This window comes from Pollachius pollachius (assembly GCF_949987615.1).
Source record: "Pollachius pollachius genome assembly, chromosome: 11".
NCBI lineage: Eukaryota > Metazoa > Chordata > Actinopteri > Gadiformes > Gadidae > Pollachius > Pollachius pollachius.
The window spans coordinates 8,014,466-8,041,989 of record NC_136944.1 but is presented as its reverse complement, the minus strand read 5'-3'; the positions used below and the strand labels follow the sequence as shown (position 1 = coordinate 8,041,989).

The following is a 27,524-nucleotide window of genomic DNA, read 5'->3' as shown; positions in this document are numbered from 1 at the left end:
TCCTGCCCACTCTACCTTTCTCGCCATTGGAGGCTACACACGTCCCTTTTATTTCCTCCTTTCAGATTGCTCCATTCAGTCTTGTTATTCTGGACATTCAGTGAGACTGTATGCATCTCATTCAGCACCCTCTATTCTTAGTCCATTGAGAAACCCAGAGTGCCATCTCCACAGCAGGATGTAGGGGAAGGGAGACAGGGAACCTCATTCAGCCTCATAAAATAAAAAAAGATACCGACACATCCCATTGGCTTGTTCCAGCCCCAGATTCGCTAAAAGCCCATCGAGTTTGTTTTCAGCTCATCCATGCCGCACCAAAACCAAGGCATCTGCCCCCATGCCCGCAGAGCTGCCCGTCCAATTAGAGCATCCGGTTACGTTTGTGGGTGGGTGAGTCTGTGATGACGTCGCTACACTGGGTGGAGTTCCGTTTTCTGGCGCCCACGCCTCCGCCGGCCGATGCCGAGCCGGTCGAGTCCAGATGCAGCGCCATTTCCTCGGCGATGAAAGTGTTCAGGTCCACGTCGTGTAGTCCGTTGCGCCTGCCCCCCCGACACACCGTCCCCGGTCCAGCCCCGCCGCCGGCCCCGGCCCCGATGCTGCCTCCACCCCCGCCACCGCTCACGTGGGTGGGGGATCCTGGGGGGCCAGAGCGCACGCTGATACTAGCCATGGCTCCACTGAGTCCTAGAGGAGACGGGGGGGGAACCATTAGTGAGCCGCAAATTCAAGTAGTTCTAGACTAGTGATGGAACAGAAACCATATGGCCCTAAAAGGTTGGGGAATATAATTGTGAGGGGCCTGCTGATTTTCCTCATCTTACCATGCAGTGCTATAGCCTCCCTGAATGGCTGGAGGTCTGTCTCAACGGAGGAGCCCGTCTCAGGCGAGGGGCTAGCGCGGCTGGGGGCAAGCATGGCCAACCGTGGGTTGATTCGGCTGCTCCTGGGTGGAGGTGCTTTGCCACAGAGGAAGCTGATCAAGTCCTCCCTACGGATGGTTCTCCTGCGCTTCTTTACCCACGCCAAAACATCCTGTAAGCAGATCAAAGGATCCACTATCAGAGGTCTACGTGCATGCCTTACCATGATTTGCTCAACTGAACATGGATCAAATTTACTATCACATACAAAAAATGGTATTGACAGAGGTCTGTCGACGGAGTAATGGGAAGAGGAGAATAACCTTGTTGCGACGTTGGTGACCGAGCTGGATCCCCAGATCAAAGCTCCTCTGGTGCGACTCTACGCTTTCTGGTAAAACAAAAACATGAAAAAGCTTAAAAAAAGAACACAAATCGTGCATCTATACATATTCATATTCTGATAAGTGTGATCACAGCTCCTTTGAATGTGGATTTCCTGCACCAATCGGAGCATCTTGCCTGTCATTCACAGGTGCTTGACTATCGCTTTTGAATAGGAGAAACATAAGGGAGCAGAGGCGTCGTTCTTCTGCATAGTTTCTTAGAAAACTATATTATTTTGGTGTAATTGGTTAGAAAAGGCCTAGCCATCCATTAGCTATTAGTGGCTTAAATTAGCAAAGAGAAAATCTGTTTTAAGGTGCTTGCCTCTGCCTCTTTATGACCCCATTTCGATTTTAGAAACCCCTAGGGTCATTCCTGACCAATCAGGGCATCCTTTCCTTGATTGCTTCTGAGAATTAATTTTGCTTGTCAATCACAGGTGCTTCTAAGGCAACACTTCTCAATGGCAGAGAAAGTACAAAAAGGAAGGAGCAGAGGGGGCAGGGACTTTAATTTGGCTTAGTTGCAAAACATGGCTCTCCTCATAACTCTCAAATCTTACCTACAGCACCATGATGTATAATTGACTAAAGCCATTGTATATACACAGATAAAAATAGTATGGTTTCATCTCATTGATCTACAAAACAAAAACATGATTATATACAATTCATGTATAGTCATTAGTAGTCTGCTGAATATACAGTGTGATTAGTTTGCCGGGGCAGTTTTCACTGTGTAGCCTAAACAGCTAAAATAGAATGATTGACTCGATATTCAAAACAAAAAGTTGAAAAACATTACCTTTGTAGAGGTTTGTTACTGCTGTAGCAGCATTCTGAAATGGCACCCACAACGACAGACCTTGTTGGTGACATACTCTATCTGTGGGGAACGGGAAGTAAATCATTAAGTCTGAGAGGACGGACTGAAAATATTTTTTTCCTGTAGACATTTTGCCAATACTATAAAAGGTAAAACAGACACAATCAAAACGAAGTTTTTTCAACGAGAGGCTAGGTTTAATGTACTTTGTTCTGCAACATTTGAATACACATACTGTGTGCTGGACGGGAAACTCGGCGGGTTGCTTGAGAAGTTCACCACAATCAATGAATATTGCCCTTACAAGTATTGCCTTCAGTTTAGCTGGAATGGCTGCCCTGGTAGAATGAAATGCAGACTGTTTATCTTGGTCTGTCCACAAGAGACAGGCAATTTCCTCGCCATTTTGTTCGATTCTAACCCTAGCTGTACGTTGCAGAGAATGTACCAAGTATCGTCAAACGTTTCAGTTTCGAGTCATCAACATACTTCAACGCCTGTCTTCAGTTAATCTGGCAAGAATATTGGTATAGCCAAGTACAACGACGTCCAATAGAAAATAAGACAGTACGAAATGTACCAGTGCAAGCTGTCAGTAAGCAATGTCGCGTAGCAATGATTGTTGTTACCATCGCCATTTTGTAATTTAGCCGGATACTTACAGCGTTGGTAAACAGTGTTTTATATTGTTCTACTACACAATAGTGCTTTAAGTTCTAATAGCAACGTGGTTAAACGTTAACCGCTGTTGGAGAACTGTTTCGCGTAAGCAATACACCAATACGATGTTAAGGAGGTGGACAGCGCCAAATATTGCTAACGCAAGCTAAAATTAGCTTTGACAAAGTCAGCTGCTACACATCACAGGCTAGCTGGTTAGCCTAGTTGACTTTCTATTGCAAGTGGACGTCAATTGTAGTGTGTGGCTAGCTTGCTAGCGCTCCTGAAACTAGCTTAAAGCTAGCTATGGTAGTAAACACAAAAAACGGACTAGAACCTTTGTATAATTGTGCAACAGCAGTAGCAGAGTTTTGAAAGAGATGCCACAGCTTCTCTTGGTCGTTATCGGCCTCCTCTTCGTTTGGCTCCCTTTGCTCCGCTTCGGCCAAACACTGCCGCTCCCATTTTGAGAACCAATGCTCGGGTCCGTGTTCCTGAATCTCCGAGTCTCCGTCTTCCTTCTTCTCCTCCATTTACCACCCCAAACCTTATAGAAATGTATTATTTAATGTTGAAAAATAAAAATAGGACTACGGAATTATGTACATTTAAGTCCTTAAATTCATTCCGGTTATTAATGTTTTCACTGCTTATATGAACAATATTCAGACTCTCCTATTATCAGCAAAGAGCCTCAACTATTTTTTACTTGCAGACACTGGGGTATATATACGGCTGACGAACACGCTATGGCTTAAAGCCCACCCCTTCACGGGTGATTGGCTGGAGCTGCGATGTACGGGGCAGGCCTGGAAATCCAGTTCCAGATTTGATTGGGCCATTGAGGCGCCCGTCACGAAATGACACAAAAGATCCTCTCCAGAAAACACCAAAGCTTATATTCTAAAGACTGCATGTTCGTGACAAATTACACAGTTTTCCACTGTTTTCGACATATCACATATGCTTAACAATGACTACCAATAATCGAACATATTCAACACATTTCCAATAAGCTAATGACCCAAAGACAAGGATAAAAACACAAAATAAAAACAATTAATGCTCAATGTTATTGGTTTAGACCGCTATTTAATTTATGATTATCCTTTAAATCTGCTGTATCATCATATAAAAAAATATGATTCATATCACATCTATATATAAATCACTTAAAAATAAATCACTTTTCACCGATAGATGGCGACATTTTATCATAAACGTAAGGAGGGTTAGTTGTGGCAACGCTTTGGTTTTACCTTACGCGCTGTGGTTTTACCGTTACATTTGTATTTTCTTAACATTGCACAATTTTACCTTGCTTAATAAATAATATCTCTAAATACAACAAAGGGAATACCTTATTTATGCGTTTCCAACTGACTTTGACAGTGACCAATTATTATTATTATTATTATTATTATTATTATTATTATTATTATTATTATTATTATTATTGTTATCTGACAAGTCCTATTATAGTTTTTATTCGTTCAATGCATTCTAAAGTCATGCCCATTACCTCGAATGATTATCCTTGCATAAGTTAAATCGATCAATCAACCATTTCTTTATAATATGCTATTGGAATAAATATAGTTTATAATATAGGAATAAAGTGGTTTTGTTTAACATATTATTTTGTAACTTCTCAGTAAAGTTCTTAGGATCTATGCATTTATACTCTAGACGTCTTAAAGTAATTTAGAAGTGCATTTGCCATGTTATTGTAGACGTAGCAAGAAGGTCCAATTTAAAATACCTAATTTGCTCTTATTCGTCTTTTTTTATTCGAATTATTGAAAGCAATTTATTCATAATAGTTATTTTATTACGGGCTGACAAATCTACACAATTGTGTGTGGGTTCCATCTATATATACATTTTGGGAAAGTGGCTATAATTCCCCAAAGCCCGTCATAACAGTTTCAGACCTCTTTTTTTTTCAGCCTCTGTGCGCGAGTGTTTGGATCTCCATGCGGATGTGACATTTCAGAGAAGAGCGCGACCGCCATTTTGAGATTTACCTCGAGTCAACATCACAAACCACGGGAGCGAGGCACAGGCTATGACCGGGCAAATTTCTCCATAGAATCAGACATTTGAAATGCGAAGAGGTGCCGTATTTTGTCGTTCGGTATATTAAAGTGGTTTAATGTGCGTTTGTTGGACCGTGGCATCCCCCTCTTTGTAAACTTCTAAATTAGTGCCATTCCAAATTATAAGCTGGTTTGAATGGATAGCTTTTTTCTCCGCTCTCCCCCAGACGAGGGACAATCGGAGGAGTACATGGACTGGGGATATCGCAGAGAAAGTTATTGAATGTGCGACGATAGCAAATTATTCTTTGGTTCCTTTATTGTTGTACCGATATAATTAGTTGGCTACCCAACATCGGGTAGCTTGCTATAGCGGGGTATTTTTTTTTCTATAGCTGCAGGTTGTGGTTCTCAATTCGCCTCTATTGCCCCACATTTCTCGGCGTAACGTAATAGCCGATTCGTTTATTTAGCGTGCTTCTGTTTTTGGAGCCCAAGCTATCCCCAACCCCAGCGACTTGCACCCATCAAGGCGCCGAGATTGGGCGAATAGCGAGCAAATACGTCCGTGTTTCTCTGCCAGCTCCCCCGCCGACCTCCCCTCCTCAATCACCGGCGCTGACAGCAGACAAGGCCGAGGTTGTGATAGAGCAGGCCCAGCCGCCGAGGCTCGACCTGTCTACCTCACCTCTGCATCATACGACACCCAGCCCACAACAGACCAAAACCCGGTTCACCGCGGAACCGACCTCGAACAAGGTCGAGGGGAACGCAGATAAGCAACACTTCATCACAACATCAGTGGCCAATATGAACCACCACCACCACACTCAGCAACAGCAGCAGAAAGCCGGCGAGCAACAGCTTAGCGAACCCGAGGATATGGAGATGGAAGGTAAGGCATGGTCACAAGGTGTTTGGTGAGGCTTTCAGGGAATTTATAGTACGAATCTTGAAGTGCATGGAAATGCAAGGTGTTTTTAAGGGCTTCATGTAGATGTTCATGGTAAACACCAAGGCCCAAAGCCATTAGCTTGGGAGAGCCGGCTACATTTTTGCTGATGATGCGTCCGTTGTATACTTCCATATCATTCCTCGTTTGGGTGTTCGGGAATAATGTTAGTGTTAAATGGACATATGCACTTGTTTATATTCAAGGTTTGCTTACAATATATCGGAAAAGGTGCAATATTCACCTTGTCATTAATTTAGTTAGGGTTAGGGCTCATAGACTCGTTTATTCAATTCGGTACTAGTGTATATTGTGTATCCTAAAGCCAAGCCAGTTCCCACTATTCAATCAAAACCAATAAATCGTAAAGTAATATTGTCCCCAAAAAAGTGGATCCCTTTGCTTTGTGTTGGGATGTTTGTAAACATTCGTCGGGTGTCCCTGTGGCACATGCACGCAATTAACAATTAGGCACCCACTGCGAGGTAAAAATACGCTAATACTTTTTATTGAGATTACTCGTTTGACGTGATCATTGCGCACATCCTAGTTCGGATAACATCGCAAAGACTGGTCGTGTTTATTTTCTAAATCGGAAATTCGCAAACTCGATATAACAAAAGGTAAGCACGCTCTCAAGTTTGTACTGGGTATAATGGTGAGTTGTCTCGCGGGGCCCTAAAGTACGTTGTCGGTTAGCTCAACGTCGTATACCCGTCGCTGTTGCTTTGGTGATCGTGACCGCTCAACGGCTGGGTGTTACAGAGTCGTGGTTTATTCTGCATTAATAACGAAAGTAAAATACAATGGATTCGATGAGTGGGAGCACTTGACCAGCTATACGCATTAGCATCCGGGCCCACTGTTCGACGATGGCTCGTAGGTTAGCATGCGAGCTAACGGGATAGAGCCAAGGGGGTGTGTGGTGTTTCAAAATGGAGGCTCGTAATTTTGCAACCATCGAGTTATAGTCACTACGGCTGGGAGTCATTGATGCAATTTTGTTAGGGTTTTCTGAAACGACTCCGATGAATGTAGGCTATTTCCAAACTTTCTTCCTTTTGAAATGGTCTGGAACTGATTTTATTATTGAGGATAGTTTGTGTTAAACGTATGCCGTTAGCAGATAACATCTCGCTAGCACGACAGTGGCTGTTTTCATGGTTGGCGGAATGCGTCAGAATGCTACGAATGAAAGTGGTGGCATGTTTTCGCGAGAAAAATTATGCCACTGCTTACGATTGTTTGCCTATGGATAAAACGCTTGTCTTCAGTCTAAGAAATTGTAGGGACGGGCAATATTGGCAGTCGTATTTTGGTTGTGGTTTATGCGGCAAGCAAGGCCCACATGGATAGCTTGCATGGGATGGCAGCGCGGGGATTTGCTGCTTCATTGTATCAAGAACCAACGCGTGGGCCTCGCCATCTTTAATGATCCATGTTTTGTTGGTAGTGTTTGGAATTGGGATTATGTGTGTCAACATTTTCTAAGCGTTCTAAATTCAGCGCATAGAGGGATTGTATTATTTATTCATGTGAACATAAGACCAACCTGGACAAGGCGTTTTAAAGGCTTCAGCATCATACTGCGTCATCCATTGCGTGTTATGTTTAAAAGTGTTGCTATCTCTTATTTGTATTTCAACCAATCCAGATTGAAGCGTATGCGTTTTAAGGAGGGAATCGTACTGCGGCCACATCCCCTTTCGTCTTGCCTCATCATCGTTTTGATTGAATAATTGGCCAAAATGACCTGAGACAAAAAAAGAGTAAACAAGTGTATCCATCGCCTCATTTCCTCGATCCATACAATGATGGGTTGAATGCTTCCACCAACTCTTAATTTTTAACCCGATTTATAGGTGTCAGAAATCCAGTTCCTCTTTAAAGCTGCTAGTCATTGATTGTAGTTGCGATTTTTATGTTGTTATTGCATGTTATTTAAGAGTGTAGAAGACCGGTAACTAAGTTATTTGTGATCAACCTTTATTTTAGAAGTTTCAGTCATTTGTTTTCAAACACAGTCGAAACACAAACCCTTCATTCACATACGATAGATTACCAATGGCTTTTTGTTTAAAAAGATGCTTACAAGCAGTGAAGCATCTGTTTCTCAATCCGTCGCTAGTTTGTTTTGTTCTGACTAAATGACTGATGGAAGCATTGCACTTTCTGCCATTTTACCAAAGGAGAATATTGAGTTCATTCTTATATGGGTAATTCCAATGAGCATTCAGAGGCCATAAAAATAACAATCCATTCTAAAAAAAATATTAGCATAATGAAATGCCGTTTGACAACATGCATTGGTCTTTCTAAACTAATGTCTGGGTTGGACGCATTGAGATTCTTCAACACATTACTATGAACACAACATATTTACGAATGCTTTTCTTTCCCTTTACTCCTGTGTAAACATATGAATAGCTTTTAGAGATAAACTAAATTTAGAATGTTTATAAATATGAAATTGTATTTGAAATTACTCTAAGCACATAAAAAAAACAAGGCTACGTCTGATTAAGAAAAAACATCCATTCCGAAAGATGAAACATTCTGCAGACAGACGAGCCAGACATAACTCTCCCACGGTTGTTGTCCTTGCATATCTAAATACACATAACTTTATGTGTCTTTACTCATAGGGAGTTTCAATCTTTATTCTGGGGAACAACAGTATCAATTAACAGGCAGATGCTCTTAAAGTAACATTGCGTCGAATGACAAAATCCCTGATTTGTTCTCTTAATCATTTCAAGCTTCCAAAATGGCATCTTATTCTCCAGAGCACTCAACCTTGCTAAGCACTATTACACATCAATATTAAATGATTACCGTCAATCACTTATACTCTACCATGACTATTGAAATGTACCATGGCTTGGGTGTAATATTTGTAGGATAGAGGGATTCATTCAAAGTACCTTCACTGTCTTCTCATGTATGTGAAGCTGGGGACACAGATGACCCTCCAAGAATCCCAGCCAACCCAGTGATCAACGGCAACGTGGCCATGGCCGATGGACAAAACAACACAGAGGAAGACATGGAGGACGGTACGGAACGCACGCACTCAGTCCAGAAGGATGTGGCTCTCTTCCTCATTCAGCACACCTGTGTCTCTTGCCTGGTTGCATTGCTAAAGCAATGAAAGCCATTTCTGTAACTAATCTAACCTGAAAACCCAATTACCGCTCTTACTTGCACTGCCTACGCACAATGGACATTTAAAAAAACATTGTTAACTGAATCCATTTTAAATTACTGGAACGCTCACATGCACTATTACCATCAATGTTCTAATCCTACTAACTTTATATTACCTACCTTTTACTCATTGTCATTTTGTCCTCCCAAAATGTCTCCCATTTTTTGATGTCATCCCTTCGAATGTCCTCTTCAATGTTTTGCAGATACTAGTTGGCGGTCAGAAGCCACCTTCCGCTTTGTGGTGGAGCGCTTTAGCCGTCTCAGTGAATCAGTGCTCAGCCCCTCCTGCTTTGTTCGCAACCTGCCCTGGAAGATTATGGTGATGCCACGCTTCTACCCAGATCGGCCGCACCAGAAGAGTGTTGGCTTCTTCCTGCAGTGCAACGCTGAATCAGACTCGACGTAGGTTACAGTTAAAATTTTGCATGTTCATGGGGGTTCATTGTTTGTGTTTAGAGATCCAGGAGCTAGTCACATGACACATCTGCGTTTCAGTGCACCACCAGATAACTTGAATATCCCATCACTACGTTTGCATCACCATTATTCATAGATGAGCATGACCCATCTATATCATCCTTTCCATTCCATTCCATTGTCCATAAAGATGCCTCATATGATCAATTATACCATGTCATATTCTGGTTGCACGATATGGGGGTTATGTATCAAATGCTATATATGATGGAACATATTTTATCCTGGTGAAGACTTAATGTCTGATACCAGACATCTAACATCACTACTAACCTGTCTCATGCATGTTTAACATTAAGAGAGCTTCATTCTATCACCCACTCGGTTTACACCAGGTTACTGACCTCTGATTTGATGGCCTCCAGGTCGTGGTCATGTCACGCCCAGGCCATGCTGAAGATCATCAACTATAAAGATGATGAAAAGTCCTTCAGCCGCAGGATCAGCCACCTGTTCTTCCACAAGGAGAACGATTGGGGCTTTTCCAACTTCATGTCCTGGAGTGTGAGTTCAGGACCAGCCTCCTACTTTTCTCCAAGCATAACTAGCACGGCTACTAAATAATTGCAAACAGTTGACCACGTTATTGGGTAAAGCATGAATTGCATTTTATATCTTAAAATGCCTACACCTGTATTTGCCAGTCTGTAATATTTAATTTTTTTTGCAATTTCAGGATGTAACTGATCCCGAGAGAGGCTTTGTTGATGATGACAAAGTTTCCTTTGAAGTTTACGTGCAGGCGGATGCCCCACACGGAGTAGCGTATGTTTTTCCCTCTTTTTCCTTTGTGGTTGTATTGTTTTTCACCAGCCAACAACATTTGCCCATTTGACCAAGAAGTGCAAGTATAACACTAACCACCCGTGTCTATCCCCAGCTGGGACTCAAAAAAACACACAGGCTACGTTGGACTGAAGAACCAGGGAGCTACCTGCTACATGAACAGCCTGCTGCAAACACTGTTTTTCACCAACCAACTGCGGAGGGTATGGCGCCAGATTTTCCTTTCTGATACATCATCAGTGTGTTTGGCAAACAATCTGTTCAAACAAAGCAGGATGCTTACAGAGATAATATTGGCGTGTTTTCAAATAGGGTTCTAATAGCTTATTATAACATACAGAAAGGGTGAGAGCGAGCAATCCACCCATAGTTAAGGTACTGCTGTTGCTTAGCTTAAGCCCTAGGAAAACCCTGTGATGCTTTCTTGTATCACTGTATTCACTGATTCCCTTCAGCCACACGCATATGGTAAAATGCTTTTGGAGTTGTCAAAGACTAGTGAATCTCCATCAAGGGACACAAATTGCTTACTCGTGGAAAATATCAATTGCATGCCACATAAAACAAGCTTCAATACCAGATTGTTATATTTCAATAAGCCTTTGTATAAAGTCACTGCATGTCAAAGAAAGCTCCCTTCCTCTGACCCAATTATCGCGAGACCTAACACTAAAGCGATGCCATATGGCCCTCTTTCCCTAGAATAGATCACCTCACTCCATTAGTATTGAAATAACTTGTCTCCCTCATCTCCCCCTTCCTGATTTTACTATGAACTGCTTATCAACTCAGACTCTCTCGATGTGTGTTGACAATTAATTGGGCTCTTAGGCTACACTGTGAAACCGGTTCTTCCTTACCTTTTTGTTTCCTTATGACACCTAAATAGTTGCAGAGCACGGGAACCACTTTACCCGTGTGCACTTTTATCAGATTAATGTTTGTATTAACAATGTAAGATTACACTATAAGAAAAATGTGCAACCGTTGTCTAATTTTAGAGTCTTATAAAAATGCTGCCTGTCTTTTCCCATGACAATGCTCTATCAAAGCAAATCATTTTCTGTTAAGTGTGCTAAAATAAACTATGCTTTGACTCTGCTGAAGTAAAGCTCAGTTACGGAATCCCTGCTACTTTGCAGCAATATCGTGAAGTCTATATAGACAATTTGAGTCAACAAGCCTAACCCCATTTTTTGTATCCCCTCTAGGCAGTATACATGATGCCCACAGAGGGTGATGACTCCTCAAAGAGTGTCCCCCTCGCACTGCAAAGGGTTTTCTACGAGCTCCAGCACAGTGACAAGCCAGTCGGCACCAAGAAACTCACCAAATCATTTGGGTAATGCCTTGTACACTGCTTCCCGTAACCACCTACCGTTTCATCACTGATTATACAGGACCCAATGAGGTTCCAGCAATCAGCTGGTCAGTGTAAAATACAAGTCTGTCTGTCTTGATTAGTAACCAGTGGACAAAGCAGCGTCATTTCAGTTTTTTTCCTCGAGTGTCAAGTCTTATCATGGAGGTTATGCTAAAATGTACCTCACGTTGTAAAATGTAGGAGCAAGTTACCATAAGGGGGAGCTGTTGTCCTACCAATTCCAATAATTGCTCATGAAGGGCCCTAACAAAATGAAATGGGCAAGCACAGATCCAGGAAATCCAGCTAACTTAAGATTCTGCACTCCTAATCTGATGAGTTGTCTTTATTTTGCCATAGGTGGGAGACCTTGGACAGCTTCATGCAACATGACGTCCAGGAGCTCTGCAGAGTGGTGAGTTCTTCTGCTTCTGACTGGGTAGCAGATCCTGCATGTGTCATTGTCTACATTGAGATTGTCACTAACCTCTTACTGTGTCTCTGTGTGCGCTTGTCTGTGTTCCAGCTCCTTGACAACGTGGAGAATAAAATGAAGGGCACCTGCGTGGAGGGAACCATCCCCAAGCTCTTTCGAGGAAAGATGGTGGTACGTTCTGGCAGCTTATCTATTTTTACTATCCATGTCAAAAAACAATGTTCAACAAGAGTAAAGGCATTTTGTGTTACAAATGCTTTGAACAAAACGGTATGTTTTCTCACCTAATTCTGGATGTTTTTTGTTCTCCTTTAGTCGTACATCCAATGTAAGCATGTAGACTACCGATCCGAGCGGATAGAGGACTACTACGACATCCAGCTCAGCATCAAAGGAAAGAAAAACAGTGAGTAGCAGCACCGAAATAATTGCGGGCTTGCCTAGGTTTTATATGAAAGTTTGGTGGCTCCGTAATGTAAAAGTATTGAAACAATTCCTGGTAGGAGGGCCATACTTTAAATGATTTGGCAAGTTTCCTAAGACCCCAGGTTAAGTCTCTTTATCCCTGGTTAAGTCTCTAAGTCTGTATCTACATCCGTGACCATGCGCAGTTGCATGTAAACACAGAATCAAAACTGGTTTATGGAAACTATTGGCAAAAAATTCCATGCCAGGCCTCTTGTTATGGACACGGTTGCAGAAGCTATGGGAATTATCCCACTCATTTGGAATAGAAGGAATGTCAATGGCTCCCAAACTGCCATACTTGTGAACCCTCAGACACCCAAGAGGGGTGGAGTGAACAAAATCATGTCAGATTGACATCTTGAGCTAAATAATTTCAACACCTAACCTGGGGTCTTTTTAAGTGGCCAAATCCTTTAAGATCCAGCTTAGTGTTTGGCATAACTCCCTTCTCTCTCCATTTTTGCAGTCTTTGAGTCTTTCAAGGATTATGTGGCCACAGAGCAGTTGGATGGGGACAACAAATATGATGCAGGAGAGCATGGCTTGCAGGTGAGCTATTGATCTTTTGCAATAGTGTAAAATGCCCAAACATGTTATGGCCAAGTGGGAGCCTTCTCAAACGTGTGTCCGTGTGCTTTCACAGGAAGCTGAGAAGGGGGTCAAGTTCCTCACCTTCCCCCCCATCCTTCACCTTCAGCTGATGAGGTTCATGTACGACCCCCAGACCGACCAAAACATCAAGATCAATGACAGGTGTGTGTGTGTCTGCGTGTGTGTGTGTGTTATATCTTTTTCTCATTTCATATAACCACATTTCCACCATAATTACCACCAATTTGTAGTCCCATGAACTACATTTATAAGAATCCTTTAGCTCTTTGTTGTCTGCCTGTCCAAGTCACTTCTCAACAGGAAGTAATACATGAGCTTAATTAAGATGACTTTACACAAGTTTTATATTTAGATGCCTCTGTATTATATGCAGGCATGTGGAACTTGGTATGAGGCGAGTGATCGAAACCTGATCGTGTCGTCCCTTCTGGCGTAAACAATTTCAGACGTCACAAAATGGTTTGCTAGAGCACAAGTTTATCATAGATCTAGCCCCTTCATTTGGACATCAAAGGGCAGCAGTTAGATGCATTTAAAAAGTACAACATTGTACTCCAGGGGACCCAACCCCCGAAACACCCTAAAGGGTCAGAGGTCGGCCCACCATAGTCTCACAAAATCCTGTAGGAAACACTGATGTTTATCTATATCGATATCTATATAAAGATATATCTAGATGCATATATTGTATGGATATAAATATATTTTAGATTTTTATAGTATAGAGTATCTATAACCTCAAACAAATATGCTGCTTCCCTCTTATTCATTCTGCTTGCTGTTAAACTATCGGCTGCTTTAACAGAAGATTAAATAATGTCTGTAGAAGGCATAACCAAAGGGTTACGCAGAAAAACGTTTGCAACCATAGTAATTGCAAGTCAACGTAGTTCCCACAATGTGAAAGAAAAACAGTCTTGTACCTTGAAACCTAGACTTGATAAAAGCGCTGTCGCTGTAGCTGGCCCCCCAGCTCTTGAGTGAGGCTTGTTGCCGGCACTCTTTTAATTGGCAGGGATTTCACAAAGGTTCAGTGTGTCGTGCAAATACAGCCCTGCTCTCATTTCGAAGTCCTCGCATATCTAGCCTACATTAATCTAGGTGAAATTGTACACGCTTCATTTGAATACTGGTGACTTATGATGTTGAATGGTCCTTCCAAAGTTCAACGTTTTCTGATTGGTCACATGTTTGTAAAAAATAACATTTTACTGACAGTGAAATTAAAAAGGGCTAATCACTCTGTCATTTGTGCAAATGACTAAAACCTGAAGTAAATAATCAATAATAGTAATCAAAAAAACAGACAAACCTTAATGAGGTGGTGCTATAAAAACTCTATAAAAAAAATAAATAAATGGTGTGGTATAAATATAAACAGTTTTGCCCAATTCATGCAACCTCTATGATGCATTCAGCAACTTTATTCCTTGAGGGCAAATATATTCAAATTATCCTCAATCAAATGGGTTGGGGGTCAAACTGAATAACAATAGTGATGTTTTTTGGAAATAAAATAGTGAAATTATTGGAAGTCCAAATCCTCGGACGCAGTTGCGGTTCTCAGCGTACTCTCAAATCATAACACATGTGACCTGCAATCTTTTAAGGGGATGGCCTTTGCAGATTGCAGTAAGAAGTCTGCGCCACTTTTATAAAACTATCTTGATAATCTTCCATAATGTACTACTAGTATTCCTAGCAAAAAGCATAGACCACAGATGGAGTCAAGGATCCTTGCCACACAACACAAGGTGGCAAGGATCCATTAACTGCTAATCGCAAAAACAAGGGATAAAATCAGAAGGCAGTTAATGATCCAAATCTTTTAAGGGGCTGATTGGATTCATAAGCTAATGATTTGTATGTTTGTAGTTTATATTTTTTAAGCTATACAACCTCTTTTTATTTTTAATCAGATAAATGTAGGCTATAATATCGTCCATCTGGCCATACAATAGTTGGCCATTTGGACATGGGCTATCCAATATCATTGTTTTTCAGGAAAACCTAAGGTTCCGCTAATACTTTCCCTTTAACGAAAACCTTTTCTTTCTCACTTGCTGCATACCCATCTCCTCCTGCTAAGGATTAGTGTTGTGCATTTTTAAAACTCTAATCTATATGACTAGAGATTTGATGTTACTATCAAGTTATTGTTACGTCTATAAATGCACTATAGGCCTGATATGGAGGGGATGGGATAGGGGAAAATGCACTAAACAGTACATTTAATGATTCTGTGGTACAAAGTAATGTCAATGTAGTTTTATTTTTTGTTAAAAAGTTATGTAGAATTACTTTTTTAATGTCTCGCATAGGACCTTGATATTGACCATTGTGTCCATATCAAATTCCTCTCATGTTGACTGCGACTGTGCACAGCATTTTTCCCTCTTTCCATTATCAGGCTTTAAAATGAACAATGCCGTTCATACATTGATGAGGCTGGATGCACTATTGTGACCACAGTAGTTTATGGTAACAACGGTCTATCGCTCCCTGGCTGTGCGCACAGACGACCATGTTTGCAATCGGGGAACCCATCTATTAACGGACACTTTTGACGTGGAATATGCCTGCGCAACAGTGCATGTAATTAACTGCATTGTCTCCCTGCCGTGACAGGGTAGTTATACCCTGCATAATATGACATTATCCTCAACTGATAACGGAGCAACGGAGACAACGTTTCCCACTACTTTTTATTATTATATAATAAAGTGTTTTTTATCTTGTGGTGTCGACCACTCCGCTCATGCTCCAACGCCCTTTGCTCCCCCAGGTTTGAGTTCCCCGAGCAGCTCCCATTGGACGAGTTCCTGCAGAAGACCGACTCCAAGGACCCGGCCAACTACATCCTGCACGCCGTGCTGGTGCACAGCGGGGACAACCACGGGGGCCACTACGTCGTCTATCTCAACCCCAAGGGAGACGGCAAAGTCAGCGTCAAGGAGCCAATCGTGAGAACAACCTTTTTAAATTATTATCTATAAACAACACATCCCTTATCTGTATGCATTTGACAGTCTATGTATGTTGAGGTGTTGTTTATCTCTAGAGCTCGGGAAGTTTAGTAACTTCTCCCATTACAGTTAATTGGTTTCTTTAGCTCATGAATTTAATGCAACGTTGCTGTGGCCCGAAGCATTGCAGTAGGGTTCTCCCCAAGAGCTGCACCAACCCTAAGATACCATAATATAATATATTCCTTTCTAGTTATCTTCAGAACTTGGGCTGTGCAAGTTATAATATAAAGCGATACTTCATGCTCGCATTTGCAAGTTTGTCACCACTTAAAACAGTTTTCCATTTAGGTAAATATTGTTTGAGGGAATGGAAAAATGTAGGTTAAGTATATCTACACTAATCATCCATCTACAGGATAATCAATACACAGAGCGTGGCTCTCAGTTCCTTGTATATTTAAAATGTCACAAATCACAAATGTGCTCCTGTAGTGTCACACTTTTGTTTAAGTGCACCAGCATGCCAGTGTTCTTTGACCATAACAACCCCTCCCTGTCCCAGAAGAATGACATGCTACATCCAGCTGGATCGTGTGCAGTGAGCCTCGTACAGAGTGCGCTGTGTCTTAACGTACGCTGTGGTCCCTCTCCTCCTCTCTCAGTGGTGTAAGTTTGATGACGACGTGGTGTCACGCTGCACCAAGGAGGAGGCCATAGAGCACAACTACGGCGGCCACGACGACGATCTCTCTGTGCGGCACTGCACCAACGCCTACATGCTGGTGTACATACGGGAGTCCAAGCTCGGTACGTCTGAGCCGCCCCTTTCTGGTTCAAACAGGGGTTCGCAGCTGGTCTGGGATGTACATGGATCCCTTGCATGCACACGCCTTCTGCTGCTGCGGAAGTCGCAAATGAGCTGGGTGGCATCTATTAGGATGGACATCAGGATTGGACAATGAGAGCCATTTCACATATCTTGTTTTTTACAAGGGCATCAATTAACCGATCATTTAGATAATTGGGTTTTAGAAAGTTTAGTATAATGCCCCTGAATCAGACAGCTGCTGTGTTTTAGGGGTTAAAAAACAATTGGCCTACATTGCCACCTTATTATGAACCTTATTCAGTCTGTTGTGAAATGTTATAATGCTATAATAATAATAATAATGCTAACAATGGCTTTATATTGTGCGTCAGACACGACACGCGTATTGCATTTACTTGTATATTATAGCCTATTGTCCAAGACTGACTGAGCACGCACAATTGTATTCACGGTGAATTCAGTTGGCCATTCACTATTCTATTTATTGGTTCCTAATCTTGAATAGCTTGTTGAAAAGAACCCTGCGTCATTGTCCCTAGCTTGCGTCATGTAATATCCTTCCAGAGGTTGTCAATGTGAGCCTGATCATCGATAAGTAACGGCGGGAACGGACATCCGGTTTTAGTTTCTGTTTCTGATAGCCGGACACAAGAATATAAATGAATGCACCCGGGGAAATCAAACACGATCACTCAAGCTCGCTACTTATTGAGCGGGAGATCATAGCGGGGTCGTAGCGGGAGATGGCCATCTCTTCCCAGATAAATATCCTTCCCCGATGGTCATACTGTGTTTCCACTGGTTAATCATACCTTCAGAAATGCCCTCCTGCCCCTTTCGTGGACATGTTAACCAGTATTGCCCCAGGCAGCTCTGCGTCATGTTTGAGTCGGGACTTGGATCTTCATGGACATTCTCTTCGTAGAACCATACATCTGGTTCTCATGCTTTTTTGATGTTTCGGTGCCTTTTTGTTTTGATGGGCACGTTATTATTATATCTCTTATTAGACCAGGTTAGTCTCATTGAGATTAAATTCTATTATAAACGAGACCTGGCCAAGATGGACATCAGTGCACAGTTACAACATAAAACACAAGGCCAAATACAAGTTCAATCCTAAGTGCAATTGTGAAAATACATTAAGATAATTGACTTAAACCTTTGCCGTGGCACGTGTCAAGCTAAGCCCCCTGTGTGCCGTCGTGCAGGGGAGGTGCTCCTGCCGGTGACGGACGTGGACATCCCCCAGCAGCTGGTGGAGCGTCTGCAGGAAGAGAAGAGGGTGGAGGCCCAGAAGAGGAAGGAGCGTCAGGAGGCCCACCTCTACATGCAGGTCCAGGTAAGGCCCCGCGCCCCGGGCGCCCCGAGACCTCTTCCACCACACCTGGGGACCAGCACACCTCTAACCATAATGATTCATGCGTTGCGCGCATGAATCGAGGTATAAGAAAAGCATTCACGGTAGTTTTTTGTGTCCATGTTTAATAATGCCCTCAGGCGAAGCGACTTTGAAGATGTCCTCCTTTTTTGCACACAGGACTTTGGTCCCATTTAGAGATTCACATTTACATTCAGGGCATTTAGCAGACGCTTTTATCCAAAGCGACAAGTACATTTGTCAGAAGAGAATATATATATATCGCTCTTTCTATAAATATCTTTACCGTGCAAAGCACTTAGAATTGCTATGGTAACCCATTCCCCGGCTACAACAAAGAGACAGGTTAAGACCCTATACAACGCTTAGAACTGTGCACAGTTAAAGATGACTTATTTCTGCCCTCTTGCTAACCAACTACCAAGCTTCCGGTAGACGACGACCTATTGACGTCACGGATATGATCTATTTCCGTTATGATCAGAGTAAAACCTTTCCAACTTTCCCTTCACTAGTCTACCCTACCTCCATCTTCACCGATATATGACCTCTCCTTGTTTTCTGGTTAGATGGTGACGGAGGACCAGTTCTGTGGCCACCAGGGCAACGACATGTACGACGAAGAGAAGGTGAAGTACACGATCTTCAAGGTGCTGAAGAGCTCAACACTCCAGGAGTTCGTGCAGAATCTCTCCCAGACTATGGTGAGCGCAACCTACCGCTTGACCACACTTGTATCCTCTTGTTTAAATCCGACATCTGCCTGTGTCTCTTGCCAGCGCAAACATATTCATGGCTTGGCATTCATATAGCAATTGGTAATGGTGTGTGTGTGTGTGTGTGTGTGTGTGTGTGTGTGTGTGTGTGTGTGTGTGTGTGTGTGTGTGTGTGTGTTGCAGGGGTTCCCACAGGACCAGATGAGGCTGTGGCCCATGCAGGCCCGCAGCAACGGGACCAAGCGGCCTGCCATGCTGGACTATGAGGCCGATTGCAACAAGTCGGTGAGTGTGGATGCCCTTGTGCCCCGATGTTGCTTTTGACTCGCAAGTTGACGTTGTCCCGATGTACTATCCTATGTATTTTGGATAAATCAGGGTGTTAAATCATGGGTTTACAGTATGCCCAATGCTACCACTAAATGTGGTAAGTTGGTTTATCTTCGTGTAAAGTGTTGCAGTGGGACTCATTTTGAATGCGTCTCTCCATCATGCCTCAGATGATTGACTTGAGCGACAACGAGAACCCGTGGACAATATTTTTGGAGACGGTGGACCCAGAAATGGCTGCAAGTGGTGCAACGTTACCCAAGTTCGACAAAGACCGTGAGTTGTCATGAGTTCAACTTCAAGCTTGGGGGGTATATTGGTTTTCAGAGGAAGGAAGAAATACGAATCACTGAACCCTTTACTTTACATTATAGAAATAGTTTATATTTGTCTTACAGCAGCGACAACACTTAGGAGGTTTGGTCTTTTGGACTTGCCAATTTCTGTAGACATGTTGCATCAGGTTGTCTGAGAGGTGCTCTAAAAATAGTTTGCAAATTGGTCCAGTTCCACGTCCAACCATTTTGTAGTGTTGTCTGTATACAAATCTTGTTCCCCACATAGTGCACTACTTACTTGTACAACTCATGCAAGCGATTGTCATTGTCATCGGATTCATCTAAAAGAGATGGCTCGGCCAAGCAACATGGGGCTGACGTCTAAAACGTGCCTGCCTGTTTATGTGACAACATTGTGGCGCAATATTTGATGGTCTAAATTCCCAATCTACATAACCAGTGAGACAGTTCTATCATAGCCTTACTGTCTTGGGTTCCTTACATATCTTAAGTGAAGATCCTTAAAGATAATGCATTCCACCAGGGTGTGGACTCTAGGCCCTACCCCATCACTGCCCTCCTGACCTTTTATACCATTCTTTTTGTTCTCAGATGATGTCATGTTGTTCCTGAAGATGTATGATCCTAAAACCAGAAGCTTAAATTATTGTGGACATATCTACACACCTATATCCTGCAAAATAAGTAAGTTAATGGGTTGAACATGTTTTGTTTTGCATGTGTTGGATTCTTGTTGAATGGTGCGGTTTAACATGCTAGGCTAAATGGGGAAAAATATCCTTTATGTATTAAATTTTGTCCACGTTGGTGGTCAAGTCAACTCTTCCGATCCAATAAATAAGAACCCAATGATGCCCACCTTATTTCTGACCAAATGAGTTGGATATTCAGATGCACTGTAGCTCAACCTGTGATGCTGTTGACTGTAACTGACTGTCGGGGCCTTTCTCTCAACAGGAGACCTGCTGCCAGTCATGTGCGAGAGAGCAGGGTTTCAGCAGGAAACTAGCCTTATCCTCTATGAGGTGAAGCATTCTTCCTTGGTGGCTTTCGCCATTATACACTGCATACCCATGTTTGACAAGTGGCACTCCCTGACCGACTTCCACACACATTGTTGCGTTTCAGGAAGTAAAGCCCAACCTTACCGAGCGGATCCAGGACTACGATGTCTCTCTGGACAAGGCCCTGGATGAGCTCATGGATGGGGACATCATTGTCTTCCAGAAGTAAGCACGGCACACACTGCGCGATGACTTTGCTAAAGCTGGCTGAAATCATTATTCACATTGAGTCTTCAACCTTCCAACCTTATAAGGTTGTCATATTTTCGTTTATAGATGGATGGATGGATGGCTAGATATTTGAATTCATGAACCCCCCTGGATGTTAACCCTTGCCTTGTCTGAAGAGTCCCGTGTCCAGAGGCAGCGCTACGTTCTCCTGGGCCTTTGACACATGAACCACTTCTACCCAGGGACGACCCGGAGAACGACAGCAGCGAGCTGCCCACGGCCAAGGACTACTTCCGTGACCTCTACCACCGCGTGGACGTCATCTTCTGTGACAAGACCATCCACAACGACCCTGGATTCGTGGTCACGCTCTCCAACCGCATGAACTACTTTCAGGTAGGTAGCCTGCGTTGCTGATTTAAAATAAGGGGGGGGGGGGGGGGGGGGGTATTGTGCAAATGCAATAATTACCCTGCAAAATGGCCCTCATAATTCGAGAGCCAATTCTTTACAAGTAAGGTGTGTGTCTCTCCTACGTATCTGGAAACATAACTATAGATGAGATGTGGTTCAAAGCTTGTTCAATAGGATTTGATTCAACGGATCGCTTTAGATTCCGATTTCGAACTGCACTAAAACCTAAAAAGTCCAGTGTTGTCTTTGTTGTGTTCTAAAGGATTGGCTGTGAAGCTAGTGCACTTATTACTAAGCCTTATTACAACCAATTAATGATATCCGCTGTGAAGTACTTGGTTTCAATTCGCATATAAAAGGCCATCTGTTAATTTAACGAGATCCCAGTGACTTGGGATTTTTTAAAGTGATCTTGCCAGCTCCATCAGTCTAGTCGTTTCTCTGAAGTTGTAGGGGTGATTACCCCTCGAGAAACGTATCAGCTGAGCTGAATAAAAGAAGGGTAACTTAACCTAGAAATATTTGTAATCAATGCTGATCGATTTCAATGATCATATCAATAAAATTGGCTTTGTGCACATATCAGTGCGTGGGCTTAAACGTACGAAAGTGCCACTACGTGCAATTAACAGTTGTTCATTTTGTGCTTCTATTTGGAAGCTGTATCTCTGTAGAACACTCTCAATTAGTTTGTTTTATAGGCTGTATTCTAAAGTTTGAGAATCTACTTGTTTTGATTCCTAATCAGAATAGCTCATTGAAAGCCAATTTATTTCATACGTCTTTTTACACACTGGACAATGTCTTTACACACAAAATTCGTTATTTGTATATTGTAACATTTGAGAGACATATTCATTTGAAAGACATTTTCTATTTTTGGTATAGGCCTACTTACTATATTATATGCTATATAATTCATACAGATGAACACACTGTCATGCTTCACATTGGGATCATCATGACCGTTCTCCTTTGCTTGGAGGGAAGCTTATCTGACGAAGTTGGTTTTGGATGGCAATCCTTCCGTCCTCAGGTTTTGCCGTCGTCTCGTGGATAAGGCCATAAATAACCTTTATGGGCATGTCATCAAGCGTCTTTGTATCAAAGGCATACGGGCGCGCGCTTCCTTTTACCTGCGGTTCATTTTTCAATCGCCTGGGGTACGTCAAAAATGAGATCTTATACTGATATATTCTACATATAGAAATATATATACGTAAAAAAATAGAGACGGGGGGGACATGTCTCATCTTAAGAACGATACAGCCAGAATACAGGGACGACATACTACTGATATATTCATTATATGAATGACTGGGGTAAAAATGTGTTTTGAATGGTCATATACCGGCATGCCACTGGGCTGGGACGTTACTTTGTGACCATGGTATGAAAAAGAAGTGCGTCACGGCCCTCTTCCTCACTGGATCATCAAAGGTGACTTCCTCTGTTGTCTCGCCAACAGCGACGCAAGGAGACAAAGAAATGCGTTGTAACGCGTGTCCTGTCCCCTCTCATGTCAGGTGGCCAAGACGGTGGCCCAGCGCCTGAACACAGACGCCATGCTACTGCAGTTCTTCAAGTCCCAGGGGTAAGAGGCCTGTCTCATACACAGCGTCCCTCCACACATGCATGCAGGATGACTCATGTACAGACACCAGTTCCCAGACCCCCTCTAAACACCACCACCCCCCTCCGTCACCATCAAAGCGCCGTGCATGTTTTAAAACTCAACACTTGTGTAACCTGTCCCCTGTCTTTTTCTTCTCCTCCTCTTAACGTACCCCCACTTCCCTTCCCTTCTTTATCTCCTGTTTTTTTTTTTTACGCCACTCGTTTTCGTCTCTATCTTCACCCCCTCTGTGTCCTCCCATCTACTCGTGTATACTTTTTTTTTTGTCTGTCCTAACTCTCCACACCTCCTCTTGTGTTGCTTTACACCCTGACCCCGGGTCCCGCTCCCCACCTCTTCCCTCCCTAACCTGCTCGGTGGTGTGGTGGGCAGGTACAGGGACGGCCCCGGGAACCCGCTCAGGCACAACTACGAGGGCACGCTGCGCGACCTGCTGCAGTTCTTCAAGCCCCGGCAGCCCAAGAAACTCTACTACCAGCAGGTAGGGGGCGCCAGAACGCAAGCGCTAGTTTTTTACCCGTATTTACCACTTTACTGGGCTTCCCTCTCTCATCTAGCTGGGCCAATTTGTGATACTTTTCTTTCTTTTTTGTCGGCGTTGTTTGTACTTCTGTTTTTCTTTTTTCCCCCCAGTGTATGCTTTTGACATAAATGTTCAGTAGCTTCTGTATTTGAACATCCTGTGTCTGTAGCAGTATCTCTGCGTCTTTCACACCATTGACTTTCCGTCCCGCCCAGTTAAAGATGAAGATCACAGACTTTGAGAACAGGAGGAGTTTCAAGTCCATATGGCTCAACAGCCAGTTCAGAGAGGAGGTACGGTTGGCCCCATGAGCACGACACAACGGTTGCACAAGAGTAGATGCACATGGATGTAGAGAATATAACTGCTGCTACTGTCGCAGGAGATCACCCTCTACCCGGACAAGCACGGCTGTGTGCGAGACCTGCTGGATGAATGTAAAAAAGTGGTCGAGCTCTCCGACAAAGGCTCAGAGAAGCTCAGGTAAACAGGTCGTTCATTATTACTCTTCTCTCGTTGGTGTCCATATCCAGGTGGCATGAAGCTCAGGAGGTAGAGCGGGTTGGCTGGTAACCGCAAGTTTGCTAGTTCGATCCCCGGCTCCTCCTAGCTGAGTGCTGAGGTGTCCCTGAGCAAGACACCTAACCCTAACTGCTCCCGACAAGCTGGCTGTCACCTTGCGTGGTTGACACTGCTGTCGTGTGTGACTGTAATATTGTAAAGCGCTTTAAGTGGCCTCTGGTTACAAAAAAAGCTCTATGTAAATGCAGTCCATTTAGCATATCTCCTGCTCGTGGTCCATCCCGTAAATTTTAAAAGTATTTCCGTCCTGTGACGACCCCGTCTCTGTCTGAAGACCCGCTAAAGCCTGAATGCCCTGTCTCCATTGGCTGGTGGTTAACATGGTGTCTGTCCGCAGGCTGCTGGAGATAGTAAGCTATAAAATCATCGGCGTCCACCAGGAAGACGAGTTGCTAGAATGTTTATCCCCGGCTGCCAGCCGCACCTTCAGAATAGAGGTACGTCCAATGTCATCAAACATTCAGCTTTGGCTTGTTGTCTTCAACATCTTCCACCCGAATCCTGGTGGTCTCCTTTCTGCACATCTTGTCTTGCAGTACATTCCCACGGTACAGTTTCTATAACTATGTGTCCTTCCTGTTGACCAGGAGCTTCCCATGGACCAGGTGGACCTGGACAAGGACAGCGAGATGCTGATCCCCGTCGCCCACTTCCACAAGGAGGTCTTCGGCACCTTCGGGATCCCGTTCCTGCTAAAGATCCGGCAGGTTAGCCCTTTGAGTATCTCCCTGATGAAACGTGTCCACCGCTGAAGTCTCTCTTTTGGATAACCTGTGGTCTCCTTCCGTCCCTCAGGGAGAGTCCTTCAGAGAGGTGATGAGGAGGATCCAGACCATGCTGGACATCCAGGAGAAGGAGTTTGAAAAGGTTTGTAGCAGAACGTTATAACCCAGCGACAAGGTTGTGCCCGGTGCGGTTTATTATTTATGTACGTGTTGGATCTGTGTTTATGTGTTGGGTCTGTGTTTATGTGTTGGGTCTGTGTTTATGTGTTGGGTCTGTGTGTTTTTATGTGCAGTTCAAGTTTGCTATTGTTATGATGGGCCGGCATCAGTACATCACAGAGGACGAGTACGAGGTCAACCTGAAGGATTTCGAGCCACAACCAGGTACACACTTTCCCACACACAGGGCTTTAGTCCCCATTGAATTACACGGCACACCTGCCAATGTTGAAGATGGGAATGATGTCCTAATGTGAGAACACGTTTACAGGCAACATGTCCCACCCGCGGCCCTGGCTTGGCCTGGACCACTTCAACAAGGCGCCAAAGAGAGGCCGCTACACCTACCTGGAGAAAGCGATCAAGATCCACAACTAAAGCAAACCCCCCCCCACCTAACTCTTCATCAACGCGCGCCGCTATTCCACCTCTGTCACACACGTTCACACACGTACACACACACAACGTACATACACACACGCATAAATATACACACACACACACACTTACACTAGAGTGTTATGCGTGTGGATCCACCATCTGTTCCCCCCTCCCCTGCACCACCACGCCCACACGTTGTCCAGAGATATGGATTCCACTGTAAGGGATTCCCCTCCTTTTCCGTTTTGACTCGCCTTCTTTTCTTTCTGAATGGCTGCTCTGCTTCACCTTCATAGCTCCCTCCTCCCCTTCTTCTGTTTTTCTCGTACCTAGAATTGGCAGATTTCAAAAAACCAAATAAAGTACAAAATGAAACAAAAAAAAAATCACACGGGTGAGGGGAGAATTTTGAAACTTCTAAACGTTCAATTTGTTGAGGTTTTATTCCTTCTCCTCTCATCTAGTCCCCTGAATCCCACGGGCTCGTCCGGGCCCCCCCCTCCCCACCATTCCCCTTTAGGTTGTCTCTAGGCGGGAGGGCGATGGCACGGAGGAGAGGACTGCTGCTCGGGACAGCTTCTGAGACCTATTGGGGTGGTTAGTTTCCCCCTTTTCTTTAAGCTGGGGCTCCTCACTTTTGTTTCGCCCACCAACTTGATTTCCATCTCCCCCCCCCCCCCCCCCACGACACACCAATCCTTGCAACTGTCAACGTAAGAGTAAATCAACACGCATTCAAAAATAAAACATCTCAATGTTTTCCGTTTATGCCCAATCTCGGTTGGTTGAAAAGTAGAAGCATCTACTTTTGGTGTTCTCTTTGGATGGTTTAATGTCAAATTCCACAGCGTTTGAAAAATAAATAAAATAAAAGGAACATTATTGAAGAAATTGTCTGTAATTCAGCTTGCACGTTAGCACCTAACGTCAAAGGTCTACATTTCTCAGGACTGGTAAATGTGAACTTTTGGGTGGCCGTTTCATTGCACCTTCAAAGGAACCCCGTATTCTGTCCCTTTCCTCTCAACCCCTCCACCCGCAACCACCTTCAACCATTCTCCACCGATGGCATAAGCCAGTCACGTATGCGTTCATATACATATAACCCATTCCTCCTTGCTCCCCGCCCCCCCTCTTTTCCTCGTTAAGTGCAAGTGAGTACTGTCACCGCCCAGTGGTTGAAAGCGGCAACTGCGCTGTGCTTTGTAGGGAGCTGCAGACACTTAGAACCCACTGGTTTGAGGATCGTTTAGAGACAAAACCAGCATTGTAAGAAAAACACTTAAAGCCCTTTTTGATTGTTTTCTTTTCCCTCTTTTTATTTTGTTGGTTTTTATTTTCACAGCAACGAAGGAATGCCCCCCATAGCGCGTAGTTGGCTCTGTAAAGACGACATTTAAGAATTGTATATTTAAAAATATGGACGTGTAAAATTTAAAGAGGCACAAACGCTTTCGTTGTTGGGTACAAATGGAGCCGGGTGTTCATATTTCTTGTGTGTGGGATTTTATTTTTGAGTTCCTGGAAATTTCCATTGAAAGATTTTTTTGTTGGGCTTTTTTCTTCTAAACAAGTTGCATTGGTTTTAAATGCAGTACAAAGTTGACCTGCATATTCTCAACTTAATTTGATCTTTTCCGGTAAAAAAAAAAATCCTCAGTGTAGCAGCAGACTATTCCTGTATATTGCCTTTTTGCTGGAAATGTATGTTGAATAAAATTTTCTATAAAACAAACCATCTGCTAGGCTTCGTGTGCACTTCAATCTCAAGGCCCAATATGAAACTACAGCCCATTTATGGATGTTGGAATTATATTGAAATTATTTAAATGTCTTAAATCAGTATGTAAATAAGGAATTGTGAGTTTGAACACCTTTGCCCTCGTCCAGATGAAGCTTGCTAAACCCAATATACAGCTATGCAGTCCACAGAACGGCAATATTTCTAATCTAGCACATAACCCAATTACATGTCTTTCAACAAGTCTAGTATGCAAGTCTAGCCAGTGGACTTCTGCAACTAGTAGGCCCATACGTACAGGTTGAAACTCACTTGTGATTTCACTATAGCACAGAGCAGGGCTCATTTTGTATTGGCTACTTGAACCTAGTGATGAAATAGGGGACCTTTAATGCTTGAGTAGAGCAAACTGCCCAAGTACTTTAATGGACTACTAGTGTTATTCTTCTTTCCAAAAACAAAGTAT

General features: G+C 43.3%; 2 protein-coding genes across 9 annotated transcripts; one reads left to right on the top strand and one right to left on the bottom strand.

Moving 5' to 3' along the window:
- Positions 1 to 357: 357 nt before the first annotated feature.
- Positions 358 to 3,422, bottom strand: hapstr1a (HUWE1 associated protein modifying stress responses a). Its single transcript, XM_079745648.1, has 5 exons — positions 3,073 to 3,422; positions 2,055 to 2,135; positions 1,187 to 1,254; positions 825 to 1,035; positions 358 to 687 (listed from the first exon to the last, which is right to left on the bottom strand). Exons 1-5 carry the CDS (start codon positions 3,266 to 3,268, stop codon positions 362 to 364), a joined length of 882 nt encoding a protein of 293 aa, XP_079601774.1. The 5' UTR covers positions 3,269 to 3,422; the 3' UTR covers positions 358 to 361.
- Positions 3,423 to 5,234: 1,812 nt separating this feature from the next.
- On the top strand, positions 5,235 to 27,052 carry usp7 (ubiquitin specific peptidase 7 (herpes virus-associated)). Of its 8 annotated transcripts, none has more exons than XM_079746449.1 (31): positions 5,235 to 5,669; positions 8,678 to 8,782; positions 9,140 to 9,338; positions 9,779 to 9,917; positions 10,090 to 10,178; positions 10,294 to 10,402; positions 11,411 to 11,541; positions 11,923 to 11,977; positions 12,089 to 12,169; positions 12,314 to 12,404; positions 12,933 to 13,015; positions 13,110 to 13,219; positions 15,864 to 16,041; positions 16,710 to 16,854; positions 18,088 to 18,218; positions 18,827 to 18,961; positions 19,157 to 19,258; positions 19,474 to 19,579; positions 20,194 to 20,286; positions 20,560 to 20,627; positions 20,731 to 20,831; positions 21,080 to 21,233; positions 22,778 to 22,845; positions 23,260 to 23,368; positions 23,626 to 23,703; positions 23,793 to 23,893; positions 24,330 to 24,429; positions 24,580 to 24,699; positions 24,788 to 24,859; positions 25,011 to 25,101; positions 25,208 to 27,052. In XM_079746449.1, exons 1-31 carry the CDS (start codon positions 5,585 to 5,587, stop codon positions 25,312 to 25,314), a joined length of 3,336 nt encoding a protein of 1,111 aa, XP_079602575.1. In that variant the 5' UTR covers positions 5,235 to 5,584; the 3' UTR covers positions 25,315 to 27,052. The 8 variants fall into 8 exon arrangements, with proteins under 8 accessions (XP_079602575.1, XP_079602574.1, XP_079602569.1 ...); XM_079746448.1 differs by having other exon boundaries at positions 9,749 to 9,917; positions 21,014 to 21,233; XM_079746443.1 differs by having other exon boundaries at positions 5,451 to 5,669; positions 21,014 to 21,233.
- Positions 27,053 to 27,524: the final 472 nt, after the last annotated feature.

What these genes read in the sequence shown, in the direction of transcription:
- hapstr1a (XM_079745648.1), bottom strand. Translation starts at nt 3,268, where the DNA reads ATGGAGGAGAAGAAGGAAGACGGAGACTCGGAGATTCAGGAACACGGA. An exon ending in TGTTGCACAATTATACAAAG is followed by an intron (nt 2,136 to 3,072) that starts GTTCTAGTCCGT and finishes CGTTCCCCACAG; the next exon opens with ATAGAGTATGTCACCAACAA. An exon ending in GGAGGCTATAGCACTGCATG is followed by an intron (nt 688 to 824) that starts GTAAGATGAGGA and finishes CGTCTCCTCTAG; the next exon opens with GACTCAGTGGAGCCATGGCT.
- usp7 (XM_079746448.1), top strand. Translation starts at nt 5,585, where the DNA reads ATGAACCACCACCACCACACTCAGCAACAGCAGCAGAAAGCCGGCGAG. An exon ending in AGAGGAAGACATGGAGGACG is followed by an intron (nt 8,783 to 9,139) that starts GTACGGAACGCA and finishes AATGTTTTGCAG; the next exon opens with ATACTAGTTGGCGGTCAGAA. An exon ending in AGGCCGATTGCAACAAGTCG is followed by an intron (nt 19,259 to 19,473) that starts GTGAGTGTGGAT and finishes ATCATGCCTCAG; the next exon opens with ATGATTGACTTGAGCGACAA.